The sequence below is a fragment of the Crinia signifera genome, chromosome 6, assembly GCF_055691185.1.
Source record: "Crinia signifera chromosome 6, ASM5569118v1, whole genome shotgun sequence".
NCBI classification, from domain to species: Eukaryota; Metazoa; Chordata; class Amphibia; order Anura; family Myobatrachidae; genus Crinia; species Crinia signifera.
Window position 1 is genome coordinate 12,318,195 of NC_139222.1, and position 18,581 is coordinate 12,336,775.

Genomic DNA, 18,581 nt, shown 5'->3' on the forward strand with positions numbered 1-18,581 from the left:
CTCGCCACACTATTCTATTCTCAACGCCACGCCGACGTGGATAGTGGGGGTATGATAAGGTCGGAGGACGCGTACCGCGCCGCTCGCCACGCTTCGGGTTCACGTTGAGCGTGGGGTGGCGTTAACAATTGTGGGGGCCATTTCAGACTTCAGGGGTACTATTTGGGCTCTGTGGCCCATTTAACATTGTTTCCTATGGAAAAATCGCGGGCATTGAACAGTAAAATCGCGTCCAATCACACTTTTAACATTGTTCCCTATGGGAAATCGCGGGCATCGCGTCGCACCCGTTTTTTAGTGCATTTGATGGCCGCGATGGGCGCCTTGCTAGGTAAAGAGTACCGTGATTTTTTTCATTTGTGATTGGGCCCGAACTACATTAAATGCTGCAGTTCGGGAAACACTGATGTAATCTGTGTGTGTGTGCGCAGCGCACATGATGACGTTTTTCTCCATACACGAAACGCGTTGGGCCTGTTATCCTGTGCGTATGGTTCTGTCTATGGTCAGGTAAGTGCATACCATCTTTTATCACTTTCATATCTCATAACATCGGCCAGGCATGGAGAGGTGTACCCATGTGTGGGGGGCGTGGCTTAGCAGGACAGGGCATGGTCTATTCCCAACAGGCCACACACCCATTTTAGCTGCTGTGGAGGCATGGCTAGTGGCTCTCTGAGCTGCTGGCTATTTCCCCAGCCCCTCAGGCCGTGAATACGCAGCACAGCGTCTATTCACAGGTGACAGGGGGGACTCCCCTGCCACGGGACACTCCCGGCCCCGGGCGGGATGTGGGGAAGTCCTCATAAAACAGGACATTCCTGCAACATGTGGGACAGTTGGGAGCTATGAGTTGTACTTATGTTACTTACTGTTTGGGGTTTTTGAATACCCTGTTACAATGTAGGACCGGTTGAATACCGAGTGTCGGAAAATCCATAAATTGTCAGAAACGGCGGAGTGAATTTGACAATCCGCGGTGGTTTAAGACAAATAGGATATTTTCCATGTCGGGAAGTGACACAGATTGAATACCCCGCTAATCTTTGGGAAGTTTCCAGTGTGCAGATTATATCGTGGTTAAAGCCAGCCTAAAATAGTCATCTCTTGGTATTGCCCCCCCCCCCCCCCCAACCAGCGCACTGACAGGGTATAAGTGTAATCTAGGCACACACCGGGCAATTCCCAGCACCGCCAATAATGCCAACTTTATATCAGCGGTGTCGCGGGAGAATAGAGAGAACGATATCAGTCAGTGATGTCCGCTCCGTACATGGACTTGCTATTGATATCATCAGATAGATTTGCATGGACAGTTATAGTGGGAAATTGCATTGGTAACCAGCATAGGCACTGACCAATGTACCTGATGTATCCTTAATGATTTTAGTATTGTGCCTCATGGTGATGGTGGGTCCTTATTACCCTGGTACAGCTCTCTCCTCCCGTCCTCCTTATCTGGATATGGCTCTCTCATCTATCTATACTGTCCCTTTACACTGTGATACTCATGAACTACACAGGTGCTGGGGGGGCTGGTTATATCCCAGGTAAAATGCAGTTTCATTTAGCTACATCATAAGTGGACTGGATTATGAGGCAATTATCCCAATCTTAGCTGTGTTATAGGTCAGGTTACCAGCACTGGGTATTACTATAGAGCTGAATTGTCAGGATTTCAATTCGAGTTTCTAATCCTGGGATTCGGGGATTATATTGCGCATTTCATGTTTTTTTGTGGGCAGTGCTGCGCACCACCAGTGCTCGGGTCAGACGTTGCCTGGCAACCAGGTTGCGTGGTTAAGGTCCATACACATTGGGTGACCATGCCCGGCGTGTATGGACAGCGATGATAGCGTTCATTGCTGGGAGGAAAGCAGCTCAGTGCATACACACTGAGAGGCTTTCCCCCTTGCCGGCACCGTCAGTGGGGGAAGGACAGCTTTGCGTAGCACAGAGCTATGCAAAGCCATCCTCAGAGTCGCTCATCTGCTGGTAATACCAGCAGATGAGCGGCTTTCCTAGTAATGTTGCGGGAGCGCGCAGCAGCAGCGCTCATCACTGGGCGGCTTTGAGATAAAAGATGCTCAAACCTGTTGTTTTGATTGACTTTCAGCTCAGTCGCCCAGTATGTATGGACCTTTACACACATGGACTGATTAAAGGTTGCAGCCGCTCTAGGCTAATACAGAAGTGGACTTTACAATAGCGATAAGATGTAGGCGGCCATTTTGTAAACAATACTTATATTAACTTCATAATGCAGCCTGCAGAGAGAGAGAATGTGTGTGTGTCTCCTGTGCTTGCTGGGTCTAGTAGTGCATTAGTTCTTCCTCTTATTCACAGTGGAACCAGTGAATGAGAGGTACAGTAGTGTGGCTGGTGGAAATTGACAGCAGCTTCCTAGAGTCCACAAAGCAGGTCATAAACGCGTGGAACGCACAAACAGGAAGTAGGAAAGGGGAATAAAGTGTAAGTGGCACGCAAACTCGGAAGTCTCGCTGCTGGAACGCACAACGCGGAAATAACGCTCTTGGAGCGCACAACGCGGAAGTTATGCTGTTGGAACGCACAGACAGGAAGTGGCGCTGTATTATTTCCGGGGAAACATTGCTACTTGATGTATCCGATTTATTCTGGTGGTGAGCTAATGTGATACAATTACTGCAGGTGCCTGAGATGTATCAGTAGCTGGTGGGATATTACATTAATGATTCTATGTTACTATATTCTATATATCAGTGGGAAATGAGACTGGGGAACAGTTATAGAGGCTATTATTAATTATATAACGGTGTCATTATGTGTGGGATTGTCATCCATTGTCATGGTAACATTATTTATATATTGCTATGTCAATTATTCCTAATTTTCTTCATGCACTAGTATATCAGTAACTGTATAGTGATTAATGCTTTAATGGTGGGAATGTGTACTGATGGATATTACATCATGAATACTGTATCCATGGATTGTACATTTATTTATTAGCAGTTACTGTATATCGCTCCAGGATATTCAGTTTTAGTATTTTAAGCAAGACTACATAAGAAGCAATACCAATAAATTAGTGTTCATTTGCTGTCTTCTGTAGTGCTTCTAGCACAGTGTGGTCTGTATATCAGCACTGAAATGCAAACCAGACTTGTGCTAGAAACACCACAGCAGACAGCGACACCCCAGGCAGGGAACAGGAACTGCAGGGTTTTTTAAAGATGACAGGTGCTAGAATGAACACTAATAATTGCCTATTCAGTTTCTCCGCTTTGGATTGTATCACAGTTATATAATGAGTTTTGTTCTGCATTGGATATACTAGTACTGAGTCACCCTGGGTTCTTGTTGGTGCAGATAGATTTATAGGAAATATGTAAAATTGTATGTTCTCTTTCCCACTATGCCTATTCCATGTTTAGGCTGGAATCCTGAATACATAATCTGACTGAGTCACAGAGGATGGGGAGGAACAAGAAATACCGGACTGAGAGGATAATAAATCTCACTGTGGAGATCATCTGCCTGCTGACTGGGGAGGTGAGGTCACAGTGACATCACTCTTATCTCTATTACTGACACAGGTACCTGACCGGGGAGATGAGGGGGTCTGGGAGTGTCACAGTGACATCACTCTTATCTCTATTACTGACAGAGGGACCTGACTAGTGAGGTGAGGGGTCTGGGAGCGTCACAGTGACATCACTCTTATCTCCATTACTGACACCGGGACCTGACTGGGGAGGTGAGGGGGTCTGGGAGCATCACAGTGACATCTCTTATCTCTATTACTGACACAGGGACCTGATCGGGTAGGTGAGGGGGTCTGGGAGCATCACAGTGACATCACTCTTATCTCTATTACTGACACAGGGACCTGACTAGGGAGGTGACGGTTCTGGGAGTGTCACAGTGACATAAATGTAATATCTTTGAATAAAACCAGGTATTATTATTGGTTATATTGAAGTAAAAGATTGTTTTTGTTTATAGAGACCCTCAGAAATCATGATTTGTATGTTATGATATGTTTGTTGTGGGGTCTTGGTCTTTTTCTTTTTGTTATTCTTTAATATGTCCTTATATGTAGGATGAAATTGTTTTGAAAAAATCTGGTCAGATCATATCACCCAGCAGCCAATCCCGAGGGCTGAGCAGGACACTGAACAATAATTCACTGATACATGAGAAAGACAATGACCAGAAGATCCTGGAACTCACCAACAAGATTATTCAGCTGCTGACCGGAGAGGTGACTGCTGGGAATGGGACGTTATACAGTAACACCGGGGGATGTGACCGGAGAGGTGACTGCTGGGAATGGGACGTTATACAGTAACACCGGGGGGATGTGACCGGAGAGGTGACTGCTGGGAATGGGACATTATACAGTAACACCGGGGGATGTGACCGGAGAGGTGACTGCTGGGAATGGGACGTTATACAGTAACACCGGGGATGTGACCAGAGAGGTGACTGCTGGGAATGGGGCATTATACAGTAACACCGGGGGATGTGACCGGAGAGGTGACTGATGGGAATGGGACATTATACAGTAACACCGGGGGATGTGACCGGAGAGGTGAATGCTGGGAATGGGACATTATACAGTAACAACGGGGGGGGTGTGACCGGAGAGGTGACTGCTGGGAATGGGACATTATACAGTAACACCGGGGGATGTGACAGGAGAGGTGACTGCTGGGAATGGGACATTCGATAGTAACAACAGGGGGTGTGACCGGAGAGGTGATTGCTGGGAATGGGACATTCGATAGTAACAACGGGGGGTGTGACCGGAGAGGTGATTGCTGGGAATGGGACGTTATACAGTAACACCGGGGGATGTGACCGGAGAGGTGATTGCTGGGAATGGGACATTCGATAGTAACAACGGGGGGTGTGACCGGAGAGGTGATTGCTGGGAATGGGACGTTATACAGTAACACCGGGGGATGTGACCGTAGAGGTGACTGCTGGGAATGGGACATTATACAGTAATACCGGGGGATGTGACCAGAGAGGTGACTGCTGGGAATGGGACGTTATACAGTAACACCGGGGGATGTGACCGGAGAGGTGACTGCTGGGAATGGGATGTTATACAGTAACACCGGGGGAGGTGACTGGAGAGGTGACTGCTGGAATGGGACGTTATACAGTAACAACGGGGGATCTGACCGGACAGGTGACTGCTGGGAATGGGTCGTTATACAGTAACACCGGGGGATGTGACCAGAGAGGTGACCGCTGGGAATGGGACGTTATACAGTAACACCGGGGGATGTGACAGGAGAGGTGACTGCTGGGAATGGGACATTATACAGTAACACCGGGGGATGTGACATGAGAGGTGACTGCTGGGAATGGGGCATTATACAGTAACACAGGGGGATGTGACCGGAGAGGTGACTGCTGGGAATGGGGCGTTATACAGTAACACTGGGGGGGATTTAACCGGAGAGGTGACTGCTGGGAATGGGACATTATGCAGTAACACCGGGGGATGTGACCGGAGAGGTGACTGCTGGGAATGGGATGTTATACAGTAACACAGGGGGGAGGTGACTGGAGAGGTGACTGCTGGGATGGGACTTTATACAGTAACACCGGGGGGATGTGACTAGAGAGGTGACTGCTGGGAATGGGACATTATACAGTAACACCGGGGTGTGTGACCGGAGAGGTGACTGCTGGGAATGGGACGTTATACAGTAACACCAGGGGATGTGACCGGAGAGGTGAATGCTGGGAATGAGACATTATACAGTAACAACGGGGGGTGTGACCGGAGAGGTGACTGCTGGGAATGGGACATTATACAGTAACACCGGGGGATGTGACAGGAGAGGTGACTGCTGGGAATGGGACATTCGATAGTAACAACGGGGGGTGTGACCGGAGAGGTGATTGCTGGGAATGGGACATTCGATAGTAACATCGGGGGGTGTGACCGGAGAGGTGATTGCTGGGAATGGGACGTTATACAGTAACACCGGGGGATGTGACCGGAGAGGTGATTGCTGGGAATGGGACATTCGATAGTAACAACGGGGGGTGTGACCGGAGAGGTGACTGCTGGGAATGGGACGTTATACAGTAACACCGGGGGATGTGACCGGAGAGGTGACTGCTGGGAATAGGATGTTATACAGTAACACCGGGGGAGGTGACTGGAGAGGTGACTGCTGGAATGGGACGTTATACAGTAACAACGGGGGATCTGACCGGACAGGTGACTGCTGGGAATGGGTCGTTATACAGTAACACCGGGGGATGTGACCAGAGAGGTGACCGCTGGGAATGGGACGTTATACAGTAACACCGGGGGATGTGACATGAGAGGTGACTGCTGGGAATGGGGCATTATACAGTAACACCGGGGGATGTGACCGGAGAGGTGACTGCTGGGAATGGGGCGTTATACAGTAACACTGGGGGGGATGTAACCGGAGAGGTGACTGCTGGGAATGGGACATTATGCAGTAACACCGGGGGATGTGACCGGAGAGGTGACTGCTGGGAATGGGATGTTATACAGTAACACAGGGGGGAGGTGACTGGAGAGGTGACTGCTGGGATGGGACTTTATACAGTAACACCGGGGGGATGTCACCGGAGAGGTGACTGCTGGGAATGGGACGTTATACAGTAACACCGGGGGATGTGACAGGAGAGGTGACTGCTGGGAATGGGGCGTTATACAGTAACACCGGGGGATGTCACAGGAGAGGTGACTGCTGGGAATGGGGCGTTATACAGTAACACCGGGGGATGTCACAGGAGAGGTGACTGCTGGGAATGGGACATTATACAGTAACACCGGGGGATGTGACATGAGAGGTGACTGCTGGGAATGGGGCGTTATAAAGTAACACTGGGGGATGTGACATGAGAGGTGACTGCTGGGAATGGGACGTTATACAGTAACACCGGGGAATGTGACCGGAGAGGTGGCTGCTGGGAATGGGATGTTATACAGTAACACCGGGGGATGTCACAGGAGAGGTGACTGCTGGGAATGGGGTGTTATACAGTAACACCGGGGGATGTGACCGGAGAGGTGCCTGCTGGGAAGGGGCCGTTATACAGTAACACCGGGGGATGTGACAGGAGAGGTGACTGCTGGGAATGGGACGTTATACAGTAACACCGGGGGATGTGACCGGAGAGGTGACTGCTGGTAATGGGACGTTATACAGTAACACCAGGGGATGTGACCATAGAGGTGACTGCTGGGGATGGGACGTTATACAGTAACACCGGGGAATGTGACCGGAGAGGTGGCTGCTGGGAATGGGATGTTATACAGTAACACCGGGGGATGTCACAGGAGAGGTGACTGCTGGGAATGGGACGTTATACAGTAACACCGGGGGATGTGACTGGAGAGGTGACTGCTGGGAGTGGGACGTTATACAGTAACACCATGGGGATGTGACCGGAGAGGTGACTGCTGGGAATGGGGCGTTATACAGTAACACACGGGGGATGTGTCTGGGTGATGACTGTATCATTGTGTGTCAGGTTCCTATAAGGTGTCACTGTCTATTTGCTTATATAGGAGGAGCTGGACTATATAGGACACAAGGGACTGTATGAAGATATAATGATTAAGAATCACCAGACCTATGTATCGCTGGGTAAGTGTTACTTCTAAATAAGTCTTTGCTAGTGATTGGAATGGATTGGTCTAGATCAGGAAGAGCCACTCTCACTCTCACTGCAGAATTAATTTGAATAAGGATAACTTTATTTAATGTCAAATAGCAGGACATATTAGCAAGAGACGTTATCTTAAAATTGTCTGATGTGATCATTTTGAGATTTTATTGTGGAAGTCACTTTAACAGGCTTGGAAGCAGGGAACTGGCACACCTCTTGTCATATATATATATAGGTGTACAGGCTTCCCTTTTATCGCCATCTTCTGATACACAGAATACCTAGGCGCGCCTCCCACTTCCCTCACCGTGGAGCTGAGAGCTTACACCTACTTGGATAATAACCAGCAGTTCCCCTAACCTTCATCAGCCTGGTGTCCTCATGTGGGTGTGGATCGTATTGTTGTCCAAACTTACGTCGACAGGCAGCAAGGTCGACAGGTGTCTCTGTCAACATGGGACAAGGTCGACAAGGGTTGGGTTAGTTTTTTGACCCAAATGTCGACATGGACACAGTTGGAAGTCAACCACAGCCCCTCGCTTCACTCGCGATGCTTCGGGCACGGTGCCTCGCTGCGCTCGGCAAACTATGTTATCCTCCCACCACGCCATAGTGGATGGTAGGGCATGAAATACCGCCTGTCGGCACATGTCGGCTCAAAAAACAGTGAAAAAACCCATGTCGACCTCAGTCGTTCCCACCATCACCTTGAGTGTTGTCCACCTCCGGATTGATGAATCGTTCTCTCCTTGGGTCACAGTCTACCCTCTGTAACCTCCTGTCTTGGCCTGTTCCAATGGTGGCCACTTCCTCTATCTCATCGTGATGGCCACTGCCTTGTTCCTCTCTTCTCTATTCCTTTGTCAACTTACTCATTTGTAAAACGCTCCATTCCCTGACTCATTCCATCAATGTATACCCACAATTCTTTGCTCCACAGCCTCGCAGTCTATGTCAACGGAGACTTGAGATGTCTGCAGATATATCTTGCTTAGGGCTTTGTCATCCACACCCAGGAGCGTAGCCTCATTGTGGGAGTGCTAGATGTAGTTCAGCTCTTGAATAATGTAGGTGGTGGAGTTACGGTTCCACCATCTTGGAATTGGCCAGGATGAGCACCTCCCAGGTCTGAGGTTCCACCATCTTGGGGTTGGCCAGGATGAGCACATCCCAGGTCTTGGTGTCAGTGAGTCACTAGCTACTTCACAACGAAAAATACCTAGAATGTGACGGTATATAGTCTGCTCTTTTTTCTAACCATATTTGTTACCTTGATCCCTATTTGATCCTTATTTCTCTGTAAGGATATCCTCATGTCTATCCCATGCATGTATAAGTTGTTCTACTGTCCTATCCTCTACCACCTCTGTTGGGAGGCTGTTCCGTGTGACCACTACCCTTTCTGTGAAGTCATTTTTCCTCAGATTTCCCCTGAGCCTCCCCTCAGTATCAGTGCATGTCCTCGTGTTCTCATACTTCTCTTCCTCTGAAGAATGTTTCCCTCCTGCACCTTGGTAATTCCCCGATATATGTTATAGTATCGATCATATCCCCCCTTTTCATTCTTTGCTCCACACTATACCTAATGAGATTTTGGGGGGAGTGGTTAACAACCAGCTCTTAACTGTCATTGTTTTCAAATCCAGAGTGTAACATGGCAGTTAGGAGCTGATCGCAGTTTTATATACTAGTTAAAAGCTTGTCAAAATGATGGCTTCTGCTATGTACTTTCACTTTGAGCTGTGACAGTTTTTATTTTCAATTTGAGCTGTGTTTTTATCCCACACTCTCCACCCCCACCCCCAGTCCCTATCTGCTCCTATCTCCCATCTCTGTCATCACAGCTCCCTCTCTCCACATCTAGTGATTTTCAAACAGATCAGTGTGCCTGCAAAAATTGCTTTCACTTTCTGTTATGACCTCTTTTAGCGCACAAAAGGAGTAATTTGGTCCATTGAGTGTTCACTGGGCGATACTTCACCTCATAGAGGCGAGGAGTAGTTAACCTTTTATATAAAGAGAGAGGTTTCATATTTTCTCTTGCAGCAAGGAAGGGGGACACTGGTCCATGGTGGTATTGATTGGGACTGCTGGAGCTGGAGATTAGGTTGTAGCTTTAGTTGTAAGCTCCTCCCCCTTGCAACCTCCGCATGCCTGCGTACTTTAAGTGGTGGGTGGGGATGGGTGACGGTGGTGCAGTTATGTCATCATTTCCTCTCTTCTTCAGCGGTTATTTAAGTATTGGAGACTTATTGTCTTTTCTTGCCTTTTGATTTCTCCAGCGATTGCGCACTTGCTCAGTGATCTGTGTTTAAGGTTTGAGTTTTTTTGTTCTGCCTGCATCTGCCACAAACAGCGGGAACAAGTCAGGACTATGACGAGCAAATCAAACCCCATCAAAGCAAAAAGTTTTTCTGTAGCACCATTTTTCACTGTATGTAGTATCAACTTACAAAGTGGAAAGGTGGACCCTAGGGTGTTGCGTGTGTACAACCTGTCAGACGTGGTCTATCATTTGCTGCATCATTTGTCGATATTGTTGTGCATGAAGTTGTTGGGTATGATGGTCTCCACCTTAGGGACCAATCAGTATGTAGGAATTCCAGAGGGAAATTCTCAAAAAATTTAATGGAACATTTCATCAATCTCGCCACTGATGGCTGGTTTCTAATCATCTCCAGGTATGAGATCCTTGGTCCTCAAGATTGGGTTATTGTGAGCGTGGATGCGAGTCTCCAGGACGGATGGTCGCTGCTCTGCCATCTTTATGCTCTCTTGAGGAACCAGTCCATCCTGGCTGGCCAGTTTGTATTCAGTTGGACAACACCATGGTGGTAGATTATGAAAATGTTCAGAAAGGTACAATGAGCTCAGAAGTGATGATAGAGACAGCCCAAATCCTCGTGAGCATAAACCTTTGTTCCGGCACTCTCAGAGCGTATACAATTGGGAAGAAGGCTTCCTCAGTAGAACCTGGTTTCTCCCAGAGGAGTGGCCTCTCAATCCAGAAGTCTTCCAACAGTTTGTGTGGAAGAGGAGCTTTCCACAGAGGATCACATGGCCTCACAACGGACGTTTGAGGATTTCCAATGTTTTGTGCAAGATTCAGATAACTGCTAGCTTTCCCAGTGGATGCCATGACAGTTGTAAGGGTTGTCCATCTGGCATATCTGTTTCCACTGATCCCAATGTCAACTTGGGTATTCAAGTGCATGAAGGATCAATGAGTGATGGAGATCTTAATGACTACAGATTGGTCGCACAGGTTGCAGTCGGCCAACATTCTCAAAATGTCAGTAGATCTTGGGTGGTGTCTTCCACTTGATCCAGACCTGCTGTTATAAGGTCCATCTCTCTCTATTGGAAATAACAGCTTGGCTTTTGAGACTGTGCTTTTGAAAGCAAAAGGTTTTTTCCCTCTGTAGCCTGTACTATGCTGCGGGCCAGGAAACAAGTCTAGTTACTCAATTACCACAGGATATGAAGCATCTTGAGAGACCCTTCTTCCAAGTGTTGTCGCTCTTGCTTCTTGGCCTTTCTTCAGGGGTTTGAAGGACAATTAAAATCTTAGTTCTTTGAAAGTACATATTTCAGCCCTGTCAATTTATTTCCAGTTGCATCAGAGATCCCAACCTTGTGCATATTCAACCAGCTGCCTGTCTGTTGGTAGAACCATAGGATTTTAATCTGGTCCTACCAGCTCTCAAGCCTCTGGATTCAGGAGATCTTCAGTTCGTTACTTGGAAGGTAGTTTTCCTTGTGGCTATTGCCTTAGCTCAGCATATTTCTGAGGTTGGTGGCTTTGTCTAGACGTACGGTTCCTTGGTTTTTCCTTTCCACAAACCAGGAAATTGTCCTTCCGTTTTCCTCCTTTGGCGACTTTTTTGGGACTGGAATGATCAACCTTGGCTAGACATACAGTAGTCGGATCTCTGCTGATTTACTTGGACTTTCTGTCACACAGATTATTGGCATGTTCTTTACAATACATATAAACGTGGTTGGCCAGCTACAAGGCAAGACCATTGTATGTTGGATCCATTCTGTCATCACTAAAGTCTATTCTAGTGCTGGACAACTGGTTGTCACTGTATTCCACTAGGGTGGTGGTGATCTCCTGGGCATCGTAACTCTGGGCTTCAGCAGAACAAGTAATTTGTGCGGTGGCCTGGTCCTCTGTTCACACTTTTGCTTGTTTATAATCGTCTTTCTGTTTTTTCCCACTGGTGACACCAACTTGGGGAATACGGTTCTCCATTCAGACAGCCTAATGTTCCTATGCCTAGAGGTGGCTGTTGTGCTGGGTTTTGGTTCTGGCCTGTCTTGATCTGCTGGTTTGTGTTGTTGATCTAACAGTTTCACTGGGTTACTGCTTATTGGACTTTTTTAAGTAGTCCTGGCCTCCTGGGGTTGCAGGGGGGATGAGCTTACAATTAAATCTAGAGTTTCAGAAGTCCCAACCTAACAATCCCCATTGTCAAGTGTCCCCGATCCTGCTTAAGCGAAAAGGATTATACGGTAAGTGACCAAAATCTTTAGGTTTTAAACTTTAGTGACTAAAATCCTGTTATTCTTGATTATTTCAACAGATTTATCGGAGACCTGCAATAATCCTGTACAGTTCAATGCTACCATTTCCCGTGTTAAGGAGGAACTGGGCTCGTGTCATGGTGAAGAATCCACAGACGTTGACCATTATACACCCACAGATCATACACCGTATACAGCTACTCATATTAAGGAGGAACCAGCCTCACTTGATGGAGGAGACCTCAGACAGATTGATAATTATAGTCCCACAGGTCATACACAGTATAAAGCTACTCATATTAAGGAGGAACCAGTTTCATGTGATGGAGAAGACCTCACAGACACTGACATGTATACACCCACAGGTCATACACATTATACATCTCATATTAAGAAGGGATTGGTCTTATGTGATGGAGGAGACCTCACAGACACTGACATGTATATACCCACAGGTCCTACGCAGTATATATCTACTCATATTAAGGAGGGATCGGTCTTATATGATGAGGAAGACATCACAGACACTGACACATATACGCCCAAAGGTCATACACCGTATACATCTACTCATACTAAGGAGGAACCAGCCTCATGTGATGAAGGAGACCTCACAGACACTGACATGTATACAGCCACAGGTCATACACAGGATACATCTACTCATAATAAGGAGGAGCCAGTCTCCTGTGATGGAGGAGACCTCACAGACACTGACACATATACACCCACAGGTCATACACAGTATAATTCTACTCATATTAAGGAGGAACCAGTCTCATGTGATGAAGGAGACCTCACAGAGATTGACAATTATAGACCCACAGATCAAACACAGTATACAACTATTTATATTAAGGAGGAAAGTGTCTTTCACGATGAAGAAAAAATCTCAGTTCGTCCAAAATGCAGAGAGAATCTCAATATGAGTCCAACTTATATCAATCATCGGATAATTGACACAGGATTACCACCATTTTGTTCTTCGGGAAGTGGTGGTGGTTTTGGACAGCCTGAGGACCATGATGTGAATTCTCGACGTAATATGCGTGAGAGGCCATTTTCGTGCTCTGAATGCGGTAAATGTTTCACCCAGGAAATACATCTTACCCGACACCGGATAACTCATACCGTCGAGAAACGTTATCCGTGCTTGAAATGCGGGAAACATTTTGCACAGAAGATGCATCTTACGCAGCATATGAAGATTCACACAAGCCAGAAAAAACATTTGTGTCCTGAATGTGGAAAATACTTCAGACAAAAGACAGATCTGGAACGTCATATACTAACCCATACGGGAGAGAAGCCATTTTGTTGCACAGAGTGTGGGAAATGTTTTAACAACAAGGCTTACCTCACCATTCATCTGAAAAACCACAGAGGAGAGAAACCGTATTCCTGTGTCGAATGCGGAAAATGTTTTAGTCAAAGATGCCGCCTAATTGAGCATTTCAACAGACACACGGGGGAGCGGCCATTTCCTTGCCCCGTGTGTGGTAAAGGATTTACACGGAAGTCTCACCTGGTCCGACACCAGACCATTCACACAGGGGAGAAGCCGTTTCCTTGCTCTGAGTGTGGGCGATGTTTCAGACATAGCCACGCTCTTAAGCAGCATTTATCATCTCACAAGGATGAAAAGCCGTTCCCTTGTTCATTTTGTGGGAAATGTTTTCCCCGTAGGTCAGAACTCTGCAAACATGTTAAAGAACACAATGGAAAGAAGCCCTACTCTTGCTCTGAATGTGGGAAATGTTTTCCGCAGCCGTCGTTGCTCACCCGACACCAGACCATTCACACAGGGGAGAGACGGTATTGCTGCTCAGTATGTGGTAAGAGTTTTCAAAGGAAAGATGTATTGATTCGTCATTCACGATCTCACACGGAATAGAAGCCTCTTTATTGTGGGAAATGTTTTACCGCGATTCCAATTTTTAGATGAAAGCAAATATTCATGAATTAAATATATAAAACCAATTTACAATTATGCGTTTCACAGATCTCTGATAGGAAATAAATGTGGGTACTGGAGGTAAATGATCGTGGAAACTGTATAAATATGGAGTTCGCCCCCCATCTACCAAGTTGTACAAAGTGAATCGATTACTGTCTAATAAACTGTTGCGTGCGTTGGAAATGTATTATGTTCTGTATATGGATGATTAAGTTTTGTGATAAACCTGGGGAATATTGAAGTCTGCCTCTTACATACAGACAGTGGAGTAGGTAATGAAGTGTTTCACTCTGTGAAATGCGTTGGTGGTGTGGAATCTGAGGGGCAGATTTATTAAGCTCTGTGAAGTGATAAACTGTTTTTTATCACCGGCCAATCAGCTCCTAACTGTGAAGTTACAGGCTGGGTTTGAACAATGACAGGTAGAAGCTGATTGGCCGGTGATAAAAACCAGACACAATGGGGTATATTCAATCAGTGTTGAAACTGCCGTCTTGCAGAAAAGATGGCAGTTTTCGACATGAATACATCGGAAGGGGTTCCAATCTATTCAATCTTAGTTGTTTTTTTTGACATGCCGAAAAGCAGGTGGATTGACGGAAGAGCCGCTAATGCACCTGCTTTTGATGGAAACACAGCCAAAACTGCTGTGTTTCCGTCATTCTAAATCCGGCATAACAAAATGCCGGATTGAGGCAGGGAGGACCGTGCCAGGTGAGCAGCAGGAGCTTACACGGCACCGTCCTGTCTGCCGCACCCTCACACCGCCGCCCGCACCCTCCTGTACATACACGCTGCCGAGCCGTGTGGAAGCAGCTCACCCAGCTCCATCCAGGCTCCCTCTCAGTCTCCCGCTGCCGCGCTCACCCGGTCCGAGCGCCGGCCGGTTGAGTGTCAATCATCGGCCAAATCCAACATCCGGATTTGGCCGATGAATTGAATAATGGATGCCGGATCCATTTCGGCAAAATGGATCCGGCATCAATTGAATATTGCCCTTTATCACTTCACTGAGCTTAATAAATCTGCCCCTCAGTGAGGACGCCAGAGCTCCAAGCTTCCCTCACAGGCCTCCGTAAGGACACGTTGCATCTCGGTGTGCAGGAAGCTCTAAGAAGCATAGGATGAGACAAAGGGGGGGATTCTGTGTTAAATGCAAGTTTGGCCGCCATTGCTTCGGAGTTCAGCCTTTCCACTGAGTACATCCGCACCTCGATCTGTGCAAGAACTGAGATGTCTGCTGCCAATGGACGTACACACTGACATACAACCTAGTGCATCTATAGACACACCACTGAACCTGGCACCGGCCCTCCCTCTGGTAGGCGCAGATCCTCCGTCTCTATATGTCACCCTATAAGCAGCTGAGTCTTTGTACACCCATAAGGTACAATATCTCTGCGCATCTGCTTATCCCCCCGCTATTATTGGCCAAGGACACCCCATACATCTCTGCTACCATGCGTCTGAATGTCTTCTGCGTCTCGGATGGGAGACTATTCCGCGTGTCCACTACCCTTTCTGTGAGGGAATTTTTCCTCAGACTTCCCCTGAACCTCCCCCCAGTGTCAGTGCATGTCCTCATGTTCTAATTCTTCTCCTTGTGGAACAGATTTAGGGGCAGATTTATTAAGCTTGGAGAAGAGATAAAGCGGAGAAAAGGTAAAAGGAGATAAAGCACCAGCCAATCAGCTCCCAACTGTCTTTTTCAAACACAGCCGATTGGCTGGTGCTTGATCTCCTTTTACCTTTTCTCCGCTTTATCTCCAGTTTATCTCTTCTCCAAGCTTAATAAATCTGCCCCATAGACTGGAGATGAGGTAAAAGGAGATAATGCACCCGCCAATCAGCTGTGTTTGAAAATGACAGTTGGCAGTTGATTGGCTGGTGCTTTATCTCCAGTCTATCTCTTCTCCAGGCTTAATACATCTGCCCCACTTTAGAGGAATGTTTCCCTCCTGGACCTTGGTAAAACCCTGTGTATGGTTGAAAGTTTCAGTCATGTTGCCCCTTGTCTTCTCGGTGCCAAACTATACATATTGGGATGTTTTAGTCTTTCCGGGTCATTTTTGTGATGTAGGCTCACATTCAACAGCATACATTGCCTTTAGATCTGGTTTGTACCCACATAAATGAACTGCTAAAGTCCCAGCAATATAAGGCTTCAATCCAGGTCGGCCATTTTGAGGTCCAGATGATCCGCAGCAGTTTTGGCTGTGGATCTTTGGTACTGGTGTGTCTGGACAAGATGAAGGACTAATTCATGGCATACTTTTCCTACTCTCCTGGAATGCCCGTGACAAAAACTGGTCCCCCTCCCGTCCCCCAGGAAGAGTGGGAAAGCATCCCTCATTTACCACACCAGCTCCCTCTGCCGGTCAAATACCGGCATTCGCTGGACTTTTTGGAGGGGGGGGCAGAGCTAAATGGCGCAAATCACATCATTTAGTGCTATCCCCTCCCTGAACTGCGGTGAATTACAGCATTTACAGGGCTAGGGGTGGGGCTTAATGGAGGAGGGGCTTAATAATTGCAAACCCCACCCCCTGGAAAAGCTGCAGAGAGTCTGCAAGTCTGCTTTTTTTTCTTTTATCTGTTTTTATTGTTTTTGTTATAACATTTTATTTCGCCGGACAAAGACATGTCTGTTGCATATGTCTCAGGATACTGGGCCTGATTCAGGGTCGCAATGCCCATTTTAACGCAGTGGAGCGATTATCAGCCGATTGATGGCACATGTGCTCAAGGTACTTTTGCCTTGCTGCTGACAAGAACTGGCCATTTGGGGGAGGCAATGGGGTGCGGAGACCTAAACGCAGGTGCGTTGCCTGTTGGGGTGTAATTTTTTTTTTTTATTCATCACAATATTTTTTATTACTGACTATTTTCTGTAGATTGTTTTATTTTATTAACCAGCTACTTCTGGCCGATCCCCTATAATACACAATATTTATCACATGTTATCTAGCCTCACACATCACTGACAAAAGGGACTGTATACACCTTACGTCCGTGCACACAACATAAGTGCCCTACCTCTCGTGAATAGATGATGGGAGCACATTTGCACCACTGCAGCAAAGGTCTTTGCGGGTAATACCCACAACCACTGGGGTGCTATTGTAACCGGGCGAGGGTTAAGAAGCTGTAAGGCACCCTTAATGGAGCCGTGTAATACATAATAACAGTTACACCCTTATTCAGGCATGTCCAAACTGTGGCCCTCCAGCTGTTGTGAAACTACACATCCCAGCATGCCTTGCCATAGTTTTATAATTCCCTAATAGCAAACTGGCAAGGCATGATGGGACTTGTAGTTTTGCAACAGCTGGACGGCCATAGTTTAATCAGCGTCTCATTCAGGAGAACTGCAAAATCATGAGCACCCCCTTCTGAAAAGAAAGAAAAGCAAATAAAGTGTGCACTCCACACCCAATATGGCTTCCCCCTCTATAGAGACACGGGAGCAGCACTGTATATGATTGGTGTAATGCATTGGGTAAACTCGGATTTTACTGGAGCTTGCTCTTATTCACAGTGGAAACCTTAAAAATATGCTCAGCAATCAGTAATAGCCCCTTCTTAGTAACAGCAATTCTGTGCTCAAGCAAGGAGACCCCGCAGGACTGTAAACACTCGTGGAACGCAAAAACAGGAAATGGAACCGGGGAAAATCTGGGTGGAACGCAAACTCCGTTAGCTATTCAAGTGGAAAGCAAGGAAACGAAGAGCAGATGGAACGCACACCGCGCAGGTGACGTACATGGAACAACGCGGAAGTGATGCAGCTGGCCTGGAACGCACAACACGGAAGTGATGCAGCTGGAACGCACAACACGGAAGTGATGCAGGTGGAACCCACAGACAGAGACAGGAAATAAGAAGCTATTCTTTTCGGAGTAACCTCGGTATCCTGGTGAGAGGTGATGTGAATCAAATAGGATACTATGATTTCTAAGCAGATGATGGGATTTTATATTATTAAACAGTAATGCATTATAGATATAATTATATATGCAATCTATATCAATGTACAGATATCTATTGTATAGTCATGGGTTATTTTACTTGTGGGTATACCAATGACACAATGTCACTACCTCTGTGGTTATCGATGGCATTATTTGTAGGAATGCAGATAATGCTAAATTTGAATTTATAGATTGCTATATCATTCATCATGTATTATGTAGATGCTGCAATGTTATATTAATGGCATAGTCAGGATTGTATATTGGTAGGAACACAGGTTATGGGATATTATCATTTTAATCGGTACTTGTTTCCTAGAACGGCCACAATCGCGGGCATCGTGTACCTTAAAGTTAAGGTACACGATGCCCGCGATGGACCCGATTTCCTTTGAAATCAGGTCCATTTTGCCGGCAAAGGCAAAATCAGTTGCGTGCATTAACATGGCCCCCGACGCGATGCC

The 18,581-nt window shown here is 46.8% G+C and overlaps 2 protein-coding genes across 5 annotated transcripts in view; both read left to right on the forward strand.

Annotated features, from left to right (window-relative positions):
• The first annotated feature begins 2,435 nt into the window (after nucleotides 1–2,435).
• Nucleotides 2,436–14,378, forward strand: LOC146009916 (uncharacterized). Of its 4 annotated transcripts, none has more exons than XM_083150543.1 (5): nucleotides 2,436–2,642; nucleotides 3,417–3,534; nucleotides 4,085–4,246; nucleotides 7,559–7,637; nucleotides 12,249–14,376. In XM_083150543.1, exons 2-5 carry the CDS (start codon nucleotides 3,457–3,459, stop codon nucleotides 14,081–14,083), a joined length of 2,154 nt encoding a protein of 717 aa, XP_083006669.1. In that variant the 5' UTR covers nucleotides 2,436–2,642; nucleotides 3,417–3,456; the 3' UTR covers nucleotides 14,084–14,376. The 4 variants fall into 4 exon arrangements, with proteins under 4 accessions (XP_083006669.1, XP_083006668.1, XP_083006670.1 ...); XM_083150542.1 differs by having other exon boundaries at nucleotides 2,552–2,670; XM_083150544.1 differs by having other exon boundaries at nucleotides 2,583–2,694.
• Nucleotides 14,379–17,459: 3,081 nt separating this feature from the next.
• LOC146009515 (uncharacterized) overlaps nucleotides 17,460–18,581 on the forward strand; it is a 36,582-nt gene continuing 35,460 nt past the window's right edge. The window contains exon 1 of the mRNA XM_083149958.1: nucleotides 17,460–18,069. The gene's annotated coding sequence lies outside the window, so the exon portion shown is untranslated. The remainder of the gene's footprint in view (nucleotides 18,070–18,581) is intronic.

Coding starts and splice junctions, on each gene's coding strand:
- LOC146009916 (XM_083150543.1), top strand. CDS start 3,457: ATGGGGAGGAACAAGAAATACCGGACTGAGAGGATAATAAATCTCACT. Junction 3,535..4,084: donor TCTGCCTGCTGACTGGGGAG/GTGAGGTCACAG, acceptor CCTTATATGTAG/GATGAAATTGTTTTGAAAAA. Junction 7,638..12,248: donor CCAGACCTATGTATCGCTGG/GTAAGTGTTACT, acceptor TTATTTCAACAG/ATTTATCGGAGACCTGCAAT.